The 12,497-nt window shown below is 45.3% G+C and overlaps 1 protein-coding gene across 1 annotated transcript in view; it reads right to left on the minus strand.

Annotated features, from left to right (window-relative positions):
- Positions 1–12,497, minus strand: part of CSMD2 (CUB and Sushi multiple domains 2) — a 655,178-nt gene that overhangs the window by 108,897 nt on the left and 533,784 nt on the right. The window contains exons 33-37 of the mRNA XM_025355777.1: positions 6,148–6,243; positions 4,728–4,931; positions 4,195–4,319; positions 3,048–3,144; positions 1,833–1,937 (exon numbers count right to left, since the gene is read on the minus strand). Of these exons, the coding sequence (XP_025211562.1) occupies positions 1,833–1,937; positions 3,048–3,144; positions 4,195–4,319; positions 4,728–4,931; positions 6,148–6,243 (627 nt within the window). The remainder of the gene's footprint in view (positions 1–1,832; positions 1,938–3,047; positions 3,145–4,194; positions 4,320–4,727; positions 4,932–6,147; positions 6,244–12,497) is intronic.

Raw genomic sequence — 12,497 nt, forward strand, 5'->3', positions numbered from 1 at the left:
AGTTAATTCTCTATCGTCTGTGAGCTCTTTGTAGATTATCCTACAAAATAAAGTATAACTACAGGGCCCTGGCTCCTAGGAATTCCAGTCTCCAAATACAGTGGGAAGCTCTGTTTCTCCCTCCTAGCTCTTCCCATCATGAGGGGACAACATATGAAACGTCAGCTACTGAGAAAACTGCCACTCCCCTTGGACAAATAAAATTGAGAAGAGGTGGATTTATTCCTGGGAATGAGGCAGTAGAATGGTAAAGTGATTTAGGAAGAAAATGTGTCTTTGGAAGAAGAAAGAACAGAGAGGATTCTAGGAAACATTTAAGAACTCAAAATATTGGATAGAGAAACAAAACTGGAGAGAACAGAGAAGAAGGGGTAAAAGGAAAAAATGTGATTTAGTCAAGAAACCCAGGATATTTCACTGCACCAGGGGAGTGAAGCCTTACACATCTGCTGGGGGGAGTCTCAGAGGTCCCTGTCCTACCCTCTACCCTGCAGGGTCTGCTTCTAGCTGTCCTGAGCTGGGTCTTTTTTATTTTTTCCAGGTGCATGCTTCAGTTCTTTCAGGTGACGAGCATCCTGGGATCTATGTAATTCTTTCCGAAGCAGGTGGATGAAGTTCATTTGTTTCACAGACCCAGGTGGGCATGTGTGTAACATATAGTTCTGACCCACTCAGGCATCTAGCACCAAGTGGGCCTTCTTTCTGCTCAGGCCCATGCTGTCACAGATGGTCAAGCCAACCATGCCTTCCTACATTTTTCTCTTCCCGTTGCAAACCTAACAACTCAGGCATCCGCTTCTGCAAGGCCTAGCTTTAGCTCCTTTCCTTTGTACTTTCTTAGCACCTCAGGTTTCACTAAAATGACTGTGTCCATGTCCATCTCTCCCTCTAGATTTTGTGCTTTTGAAGGCAGGGGCCTTGTCTTATTCACCTTTGTTCTGTGGAGACCTAACACAGGGCGTGGCACATTGCAGGTGCTCAATGTTTCTTCACGACATTTGCTTCTTCACCTGCCCACAACCATTCTCTCCCTTGAACCACTTCTCTACCATCTAGAGTCATCCAAGAGAGCACCTGTAATGCTGTCATGCACCTCTCCGTATCTACCTCTCTCTAGTGGACTTTGACTGACCCATCTTAATTGTTCCCAATCCGAGCACAGTGCCTGGCATGTTGTAAATGCTCAATAAGTATATGCTGAATAAAAGTGCAAAAAATGCTGCTGCCTACCTATTCTTCCCTGTACCCAGTGGAGAAAGGGGGTGGGGCAGGCAGTCTCAGTATGCAAGCAGTTTCCCTAGAAACCTCTTTCTTTGATCCCCAGAAGGCACATCCACAAATCTTTTTCTGTGAAGAGTATTTAGTAGTGACTACTGAGGGATGCCAGAAGCCAGGATATAAGGGTTTGAGCCTGCAGTGAGAAATCTGGTAGAAGATGAGTGAGGTATCCAATGAGAGGAGGAACTTCAAAAATAATCGCATCACAGAACTAGGGGTTAGAGAGGCCAGGTTTTAGAACTGGGGGAGGAAGGCACAATATTCTTACATCCCAATTATATACCGGGACCTTGGCCAATGCAAGTCCCCTTTCCATACCTGGTGTGGATACTGAGCAGGCATACAGGTTTTCGAGTAACAGACACTTGGATGAGAACTCAGCCTTGAGGAGGTTTCAGACCTTCTCCAGGCTTTAGCATCCTCACCTAGGCTTGTGGGAAGGCTTACGTGAGATGGACAACATGCAGCTCCAATATAACCCTTGCTCAGAAGGGGCTCAGTAACTGCTAGGTCCCACCCTGAACCCCGTACCAGCCAAGACCCCGGATTCTTACTTTTGTATTCCAAGTGGAAGCCAGCTGCAGATACGCTGATATCTGAGTAGAAATGAAGGTAGAGCTGGTTGGAGGTGCTGTTCAAAAGGGCAGGCACAGTTGTTCCTAGGGCAAGGATACCAGGGGTCATTTAAGTTTGGCTCCTCCAGGCCCTTGCATTCCTTCCCATTCTTCTGGATTTTGCTACCTGCTGACATTCTGCTCCCAAGGCCCCCAGATGTCCCCAGTTATGAAACTCACTAAATGACAAATTAGCACTCCTCAGAGGGCTAGGTGTCCAATGGCTGAGGGAGGGGAAACTCTAATCTGCTTGCTGAAAAATGAGCAGTGGCAGGACCATGTGTCCACAGGAGGGTGAGGTATGAGTTCGGTCTCCTCTTAGCCATCTTCAGGATAGCTCTGACCCGTATTATTCTCTGGGCAGTCCTGCAGGGTGGACAGTTTATCTGGAGCATCTGACTCCTCTTTATCTCCTGGCCATCTAGAGTTCTGGGCCTAAAAGATTCAGATAATTGCCCTGGCCACTGGGCACAGCTATACACCACACTCAGTCAGAATTCCATCACTAGAATGGCAAAATGGTGTTGCCACTTTGGAAAACAGTTAGGAAGTTCCTCCAAAAGTTAAACATAGAGTTCCCCCATGACCCAGCAATTCCACTCCTAGGTGTATACTCAAGAGAAGTGACAACATGTGTTCACACCAAGACTTGTGCATGAGCATTATTCATAACAGCACACAAGTGGAAACAAGCCATTGACTGATGAACGGACACACAAAATATGCTCTGTCCTTACAGTGACGTGCTGAACCATACTGTGACTTGGTGAACTTTGGAGACATCATGTTAAGTGAAAGAAGCCAAACACAGAAGGCTTCCATTTATATGAAATGCCCAGAATAGGCAAATGCATAGAGATAGAAAGTAGATTGCTGGTAACTAGAGGTTAGGTGTGGGCTGGGGAGGGGAGTGCAAATGGGTACCTGGTTTTTTTTGGGGTGGTCAAAATGCTCTGGGACTAGATAGTAGTGATGGTTGTAGGACCTTTTGAATCTACTGAAAACCACTGCTGTGTCCACTTGAAAATGGTGAATTTCATGGAATATAAATTATATCTCAATAATAATAATAATAATAAGAATGATAATAGCAATGTTCATGATGATGAGTTCTAGCACCACCCTCCAAACTGAAGTCCCTGGAAACCAGCTTACCTGAGAAACTCCCCAGCATGGTTACAGTGTTATCTGCACCATCAAATACTTCCAGGGAGTCCCAGTTCTGCTCTGTGACAAAACTGATGACTTGGATCTGGGAAGGCAGAGGATTGAATTGTTGGTTAGGCAGCCTGCGTCCCTCCCTCCTTCTCTGCTTTCCCTTTCTGCCCTTCCCATAGTTAATTCAAATTTGTTGAGCATCTACTCTGGGCCTAACACTATGCTAGTCCCTTCCAATAAAAGTAAGATGCAGCCCCAACTCCAAGGAGCTCGTTGTCCAGTGGGGAAGACAGATGTGGAAAACAATGATTAGAAGACAGTGGGATATTTTGCAAAGTAGAGAATGGGGAAAAGAAATTCCAGGAAGTGGGAAGACAGTCTCACTGTCTCCTCATCTCTGGAACATTCCTCGGGTTTCTCCACTTTCCTGCCTTGATTGCATCAGATGTCCTGCAGCAATGAGCCCATAACCCACTCCTGCCCGGATCTGTCTGCTGGAGTCCCAGTTTGCTGCCTCTCCGTTGGCTTTGCAGGCTCCTGACCCTCTTCCATGCCTTGGCACCAATGCTGGGGACTCCCTTTGCCTGGCTCTTACCCCTGGGTACCAGTTATGCCCCCAGTTCAGCTTCTACAGCTCAGGCTGTGCGAGGTTCCCTAGGTGTGTGCCTGGCAGTTCTCTGTGCTTCAGCTGTGCTGGGAGCTTTTCTCTTCCTTCTCATCAGCACTGCCTCCCTTCTAACCCTCAAAATCTTAAGAAAATCTTTAGCCATTTGAGAAACAACTTCTATGAATCCTTCCCACACTTCAGATTCCAGCTCCAGGCCCATTCCTTCTTTTAGCCTCCCCTCCTGGCCAGGGCCAAGCGATGTCCACCTCTCCTCCTTCCTGGATTACCCAACTCCCACCGCATGCCCCTGAAGCTCTTGGGGTCTGGAACCTACTGTGTTTTCTGCTTGGGGGCCACATCTCCATATTTGGACTGAGTCTCCTTAGCCACAGGGCCAGGTACAGGGCTGATATGTCTCTTCCTGGCTTACCCTGACTCAGGCCTTGGCACCAGCCAGCATCTGTGGTCGGCCACCTGTGAGCAGTTACCTGTGAGCAGACGGCCACCTGCCGGACCAAGGCACCTCCTTGCCCCTACCTGGATGCCAGCGCCTTCAGGGACCACGATCTTCCACACACAGTTGAGGCTGTTGAGGTATGGCTCTGGGAAGCCGGGGGACAGGATGGTGCCCCTGCGCTCCGTGAGGTTGCCTCCACACGGCACTGGGAGGAGAGGCCGTCGGGTCAGAGGCTTTGTGGCCTCCCGTGGGAGCCTCCCCAAGCAGACTCCTCCCTCAGGGCCCCCAGCCTCTGTTTGTCCTCCTCCCCATGGGAGCGTCTCCCTAATGTCCCCAGTCCTGCCTTCTCCATGGCCTCTCCCCATGCAACTCTCTTTGGGGCCCTGGGCTCCGCTCCTCTCTCCACATGTGCCCCCTTCCCAGTACCCCGGCTGTCTTCCACACAGCCCACAGCGCCGGCGACTGGAGCTGACTGGAACACCCCACCTCAGCCATGCGGTGGGAAGTGGCCGCTGTGTGCCGTGGGGCATCGCTGGGGCTGACTGCCTCCCCTAGAGGGAAAGGACTACGTACCGCCCCGCGCACCCCCAACGCCCGGGTCCTGGTTACTCACCCACGCACGTGGGCGCTGAGACATTCCACTGGGCCAAGGCCCCAGGCACAGGGAGGCACTCGATCTCTGGCGACCCCTGCAGGGCATAGCCGGAGTTGCATTCGAAGCGGACGATGGCCCCCACCGAGAAGTCACTGCCCAGCCTCTTGCCATAGCGGGGTTCCGGCACAGAGCTGCACTGCGTGGCGCTGGTTCGGGGAACCGCTGTGGGGGACAAGGGCACTGAGGGGAGGACTCACCCCCCAGAAACGCCCAGGGACAGACATACAACGGGTCTGGAATAAAGACCGTCTGGATGAAACCCTGAGAGGCTCTGGAAGCTCTCCCGTAGGGAAGGGCTCGAGGGCTAACTAGGAAGATGCCTGTTACACTGAAGCATGGTTGGACACACAGTGCTACAGCACAGCTCCTGGAAAGCATGGGAGGTAGAGCCGTGGACCTCCCACAGACCTTAGGCCCAGTTTTGTTCTTTGCTTTCCCAATGACGCCCCTCACTCAGCAGGGTCCCACTTTCCCTAGCAAGGAGAATGGGCCTTCCTCCTCCACCTTCTCAGGGCCTTCACCCTGCCTCTGTCCTGTTTTCCCCATGTGCCTTAAGATCCTGCCTGGGGCCCTGCCCTCCATGACCCCCGTCTTCTCTCCCTCCTGCCGCCCACAATGGTGATGGGCCCGGGATGGCCTCCCCTCTGGCAGGATCACCCCTGCAGAGAAACACAGCTCATCCTGGGCAGAATCGAAAGAACAGGACCATGCTTAGAACCTGGGCCCTACAGAAGTGGATGTTCTCCTGGGCAAGTGGAGGTTGGGGCCTGGGGGTGAAAGCCAGGGTGCTCCAAACTGCTTTTCTGGGCCGGTAAGGAAGGGGACTAACACCGACTGGCTGGCTGGTACCAGCTAGTTCCTGAAGCCTCTTTGCATCCTATCAGTGAGGCATTGCGATTGCCCTCTTCTCACAGGTGAGCAAACAGGCTCTGAGGCCTGGCGTAGCTGGAGCCTAGCTCCAAGGTGGGGAGGTGGGATTCAAATCCATGTCCACGGCACTTCAAAGCCTGTGTTTTCCCCGCACCTTTACTGTGCCTGGCAGACAAAGCCAAGCTCCAGGGGAGTCTAGGTAAGACGCCTGGGCTGGTCTCTTCAGTGCCATCTGGACCATGCCAGACAATGGGTAGGGTGGGGAAGGGGAAAAAATTAGCTTCCCTTGTCTGATTTCCTTCCTCATTTAACACAGAACTTGTCTAAGAAATGTCTGCTGAGTAAGTGAATGTATAAAATTCAACTGAATTTCAAGGAATTGCCCTACAAACTAGTAACTGCCCCCAAACACCCTGAGACTAGAGGTCAAAGATCCCTGTTCCTTCGATCACGAGTCCCTTAAGAACCGAGATCACCTTCCTACCTCCGGCGTCCATGTCCTCCATACCTTGGTAGACAAAGTGGAAGCCTCTGGCTGGTGCGAGGCCTTTGGCACTGAACTTAATAAGAACTTGATTGGAGGTGGCCAGGGGCAATGATTCTCCTGCCGAGATAAGGGGCGAGGAGGAGAGAACAGTGAGTCCAGCAGGTTGGTCCAGAAGACAAAATCCAGGCCAGGAAGGATTTCATGCAGCAATTCCTAGCAATTCCTTCCAGTACCCCATGCAGCAATTCCTTCCACATTCCAGGCCTTCCTGAAATGAAATCTTACATTTTTTACTGCGCTTTACAATTTAAAGTTTCTAGAAAGCTTTTCATCCACAGTCTTAACTTGACCTGTGGTCATGGTGAGGTTGGCATGACAGAGTTGAGTACCCTCATTTAATAAAGAAAGAAAGAGAGGCCTACAAAGATTAAATGACCTGTGCCGGAAAGGAGAAGGCTGCTAAGGATGTGTGGAGCGAGAGGGATGGAGAGAGTGGCTGTTACTAAGCCGACTGACTGGTGGTTTACTTGGAAAACTGACATGAATCTGCATTTTTAAAAATAGCATTGGCTTCTGGGAAGGAGGATGATGTGATCGTCTGGGAGCAACTGGTCTTTCCCAGACACTCTCCCACCACCCTGTAGATAACCAGAGCGATGGTGTAATTTATTGCTTATACTGGAACACTTCTGAGAGTCAAAGAAAGTGCTATCAATAGTTATGGTGGGACTGTCCCAGGCAAACCAGGATGTACTACTGCCGGCCAATAACACACAAACTGGGGGGAAGCTGCATGGCCACAGGAAACCAGGGTAGGCTGACAGCCTTTGTAGCAGAAGACAAAGGTGCATCTTCTGCTTGGTGTGGTACAGATAGGCCAGGGGAGAGACAGCACCAACGAGACCTGTAGCCAATTAGTGTAGTCGCCATCCTGGGGAAGCCCAGGGAGAACATGGGTGGAGGCAGCAGCATGGCCACTCTGCCTGCTGGCCCCCTGCAGACTTAGGGACCCCTGGGAAGGGCTGCTGACCCCAGACCCCATTCTCAGGAGGGAAACAGTGATTACAGAGAACCAGTAATCACTCCACTACAGTGAGGGCTAGAGTTAGGACCCACAAGGGAGCTACTGGGAGGTCCACCTGTACTTCCAGGAAGCTCAAGTGATGCCACCAACACGGGAGCAGAGAGCCTTTTGCAAAACAGGCTTAGATGTACATGAGACCCAGAGGACTGAGCCTGGCTAGGAGTCATTGCCCCAGCTAACAGTTATTGCCCCAGCTAACAGTCATTGCCCCAGCTAACAGTCATTGCCCCAGCTAACAGTTATTGCCCCAGCTAACATGTAGCTGCCAAAGCAGAAAGAAACTCATGAAGACAAAGCTTCCCTTTGTTATCACTGCCATCTCCAACTCCTCCTCCAGATGGATGTGAGCAGAGTGAAACTCAGCTTTTCTCTTTGGCCTGACAGATGTGGATAAGGACCCTAGTGAGCTCTCACAGAACCCATGTCAACTTCAGCCCTGAAGGCACATGGGCCTCCATCTTCGAGAGAGAGCAAATAGTAAAATCACTGGACATAAGAAAAAATGTTAAAGTTTTGAGGAAGGAGATCACTCTGAGAGGTCAAAGCAAATGCTTTATTTGAACCACAATAAAGAACAGGCAAAACTCTCAGCAGATGTTCAGTCATGGTTGTCAGGAGATTAAATCTAGCATTGCATCTGTGAAGTCAGAGGATGAAGGATCTGAGATCAATAGAGATGAGAATGCTAGTGCAAGCAGCTGGATTATACAGAAACTGAACAGTGAAGTGGAGATGAAATTTTGGAAATTCTCTCAGAATCCACAGAAAAAGTATAAAGAGATTAAAATAACGAGAGAAATGACAAGTGACATGAAAGATGAAAAAAAAATCCATATGCATATATCAGGAATTCCAGAAAGAGAAGACAGAGAAATTGAAGGAGAAAAAAAATCACTTAAGGCAGGGTGCGGTAGCTCACACCTGTAATCCCAACACTTTGGGAGGCCGAGGTGGGCGGATCACCTGAGGTCAGGAGTTTGTGACCAGCCTGACCGACGTGGTGAAAATCCATCTCTATTAAACATATAAAAATTAGCCGGGTGTGGTGTAGCACAACTGGAGTCTCAGCTACTTGGAAGGCTGAGGCAGGAGAATCACTTGAGCCTGGGAGGCAGAGGTTACAGTGAGCTGAGATCACACCACTGCACTCCAGCCTGGGCGACAGAGTGAGACTCTGTCTCCCCCGCACACACAAAAAAATCATTTAAGAAAGAAGACACTTTTCCTAAGATGTGAGGTTCAGACTGAAGTATTTGCCAAGTGCAAGATAGAATTAGTGAGAAGAGACTTCCACCACAACACATCCTAGTGGGCTTTTTAATTAACAACAAAAAAGAAAATCATATAGACAGAAAAGCACAGGTTATGTACAAGGACAAAGAATCACGCTGGACTCCAATTTGTCTGTAACAGTAAATGGTGGAATAATTACTGCAGTTTTGAAAGATAAAGTTTGACCCATAATTTGATTTGCAATCAAGTTGTTATTTATATCTATGTCAAAAGGAAAGCATTCTCATATATGCATGGTGACAGAAAGTACTGCAGTTACAAGCCCTACTGAAAAACAAAAAAACAAAAAAACAAAAAAACAAATCCAAAACTAAAGTAGGGAATTCAGGAACCAGCAGGGATAAATACAACCAGAAAAGTATAATGAGCTAACAAAACAAAATGAGCTAACAAAACAAAATGCAAATGTAAAAATTTGCTCTTGGGGAAGAAGTCCACAATTTAAAAAATAACCACTATAACATTAATATAAAAGTCCAAATATATCAAGAAGAACTTGAAAATTTAGAGATGGGTCAGGTATGTATGGAAAAGTGAGGGAGCAAAATAAAAACAACACAAACAAAAGCACAGAAAGAACAATACAAGATGACAGATGTCAGACCAAGTAATTCACTTGTAAAATAAATGAGTCAACTTCCTCTTAAAAGAAAAAGAGTTGGAGAAAATGAGAGAAGATATGTCAGGAAAACAGATGCAAAAATTGCTAGAAATACAAGAAGACAACAAAATATCATAATTGTAATGGGAAATACTTTCATGCAACATTCACAATCATTGATACATCAAATAGAAAAACAAAATGAAGACTGTTGAGTAGCAGTCCTTTAGCTTTTTCTCCCCCAGCACAACTCAGGGACAGGGACTTAGTGCACTCCCATCAGTACCAATGGCTCGTTACAGTGTTTCTCCGAATGAGGAATAAGGGACTCTCTGAATACACTGAAATTGACACCTACAGGTTTTTTTTTTTTCTTTTTCTTTTGAGATGGAGTCTCGCTCTGTTGCCCAGGCTGGAGTGCAATGGCGCAATCTTGGCTCACTGCTACCTCTGCCTCCCGGGTTCAAGTGATTTTCCTGCCTCAGCCTCCCCAGTGGCTGGGATTACAGGCACCCACCACCATGCCCAGTGAATTTTTGTAGTTTTAGTAGAGATGGGGTTTCACTGTAATCCCAGCACTGTGGGAGGCTGAGGCAGGTGGATCACTTGAAGTCAGGAGTTTGATATCTACAGGTCTTATATCTCTCTCTCTCTTTCTCTCACTCTCTCTTCTGCCTCCCCCAACTTTTTTTTTTTTTTTTTTTTTTTTTTTTTTGAGACGGAGTCTCGCTCTGTCACCCAGGCTGGAGTGCAGTGGCTGGATCTCAGCTCACTGCAAACTCCGCTTCCCGGGTTTATGCCATTCTCCTGCCTCAGCTTCCCGAGTAGCTGGGACTACAGGCGCCCGCCACCTTGCCTGGCTAGTTTTTTGTATTTTTTTAGTAGAGACGGGGTTTCACCGTGTTAGCCAGGATGGTCTCAATCTCCTGACCTCGTGATCCGCCCGTCTTGGCCTCCCAAAGTGCTGGGATTCTCCCCTACCTTCTCCTTCCTTCTTTCCCTTCCCTTCCCTTCCTGTTCTATCGGTCCTATACACTTATATCTATATCCATATTTATATTTATAGGTCTTAAATGTAGACCTATCTCTCTTTACTTGATCCTTACTATACCTCTAAATCTATAGCTATACATCTATCTATCTATCTATCTATCTATCTATCTATCTGTTTTGAAAAGGCATCCTACTCCAGGAGTTCCTGATTTACACTCTTGGTTGGGTGTGTATGTGTGAGGTGGTGGTTACAAAAAAATCATTTGGTTGAGAATCACTGATACAATAGATTTGAATAACAAAATTGAGTAAGACTGATTTAATGGCAATTACAAATCTCATTTACTCCTAACACTATAGGAAGTAGGATTCTTTCTCTTTGCATTTTACAGAGGAGGAAACTGAAGCTCAGAGAGGTCAAGTATTGTGCCCTAAGTCATCTAGAAAGCAAACAGGAGAGCTAAGAAAAGAGTGTGATTGTACAGCCTCAGCTCATTTGTCCTGCTTCTCTACCTTACAGAGAATACACATCCTTCTTAGATATTTAGAAAACTAAAAAAAAAAAAAAAAAAAGGTCCTTGGCTACTGAGAAGACCTCAATTAATCCTCAAAGAAGAAATGGTACAGGCCACATTCTCTCACTACATGGAAATAAAAATATAAATTAACACAAAAGTTTAATTCATCAAGAACAAAATCCATATTCTTAGGGGAAAAGGAAAGACATTCTTAGCCAACTCTTGGGCAAAAAGAGTAAACAACACCATGACAAGCTATTTAAAAAGTAATTATGATGAACATAGTACATAACAAAATTTACAGCATGAAGCCAAAACTATGCTTGGAGGTAAATACATCGCTGTAAACATGTTCCTTATTACGCAGAGAAGATAATGAACAGAGCTCTCAATTCAAGCAGTTAGAACAAGAACAAAATAATCAGAAGAAAAATATGAGGAAGGACATGATGAAATAAAGGCAGAGATTAATCAAAAAATAACAACAAACTCTGCAGAATAATTGATAAATTGCAGCAATAAAAATTAAAAAAAAACAAACAAAATAACACAAAATACCTGGTACAGCCAAGGAAAAAGGGGATGATGAATGCACGATGCAGCATAACAAAGGCAGGAATATCACCGCTAATACAAAGCAGGGTAAACATCACCGTAGTACATTATATAAATTGTGGTACTAAATGTAAAGGAAATTATGAAATGGATTTTTTTACTAAAAGCTAAAATATCAACATTGATATTAGAGTAATATACCTGAATAGACCAATAACTGTGAAAAAAAAATAAAAGAAAAGCCACTGAAAAGGAGGAGATAAAATAATGAGACAAATTTATTTGCAGATGATATTACTTCTTGCCTAGAGGAGCCAGGAGAATTAGTTGGCAGTGAAAGCAGTATTATGAAGAGTCCAATGACTTTACGAAACAAATATGCCAAAAACGCCAGTCTTTGAATATACTAGCAAAGACCAGCTAGAAAACATAACGGGGGAAAAAAAGACCCATTTACAACAGCAACAAAAATCTCCATGAAATATCTAGGAATAAAGTTAACAAAAAATGAATACTGCCTAAATAAAAATTATAGCATCGTTCCAAGGGCTACAGAAGATAAACAAATGGAGAGACATGTTGTATTCCTGGATGGGAAGAAGAGTTAATATTATAAACATGTGAGTTCACCCTAATTTAACGTGTAAGTTTTATTAAATCTCAGTCAAGATTTTGATGCAATGTTTTAAACTTGACAAAATATTTCTAAATTTAATTTGGAGGCAAAAGTAAGCAACAACAGCCAATAAAAATTCAAAAAAAAGATGACTCTGGGGACTTATAATACCATGTGCTTAAAATTATTATATAGTAAACACTATTATAGTGTTATAATAATTAAAACTGAAAAAGGAATAAATAGACATTTAGAAGAAATGGATAAAAAGTCTAGGAACAGACACTTCATAAATATTTAGTATATGTAAATTTGGCATTTTGAAAATTCTGCTAGGACAACTGATTAACTATATTTGAAAGAATATGGTTAGATTCCCTATATCAAATAATAAATCAAAATAAATTCCAAAGGTATTAAAGCAGTCTGATGAAACTAAGAAGTGAAAGAAAACACAGAGGGATATTTATTTGACCAGCATAAAAGCAAAGGAGAAAACTATAAAAGAAAATATTGGTAGATTTGATAGCATGAGAAATTTACATATTCTGACATTAAAGCACCCTGACGAAAATTATATAGCAAAAGACAAGCTGGAGAGGAGGGCTTTTCATAGCATATTATGTATATATTTATATAGGTTAAAATATGGAGCTCTGCTCAATAAATAAGAAAATAAGTGCTTATAGAAAAATCGACACAAATTCACAA

Source organism: Theropithecus gelada, chromosome 1 (assembly GCF_003255815.1).
Source record: "Theropithecus gelada isolate Dixy chromosome 1, Tgel_1.0, whole genome shotgun sequence".
In the NCBI taxonomy this organism is placed as follows: Eukaryota; Metazoa; Chordata; class Mammalia; order Primates; family Cercopithecidae; genus Theropithecus; species Theropithecus gelada.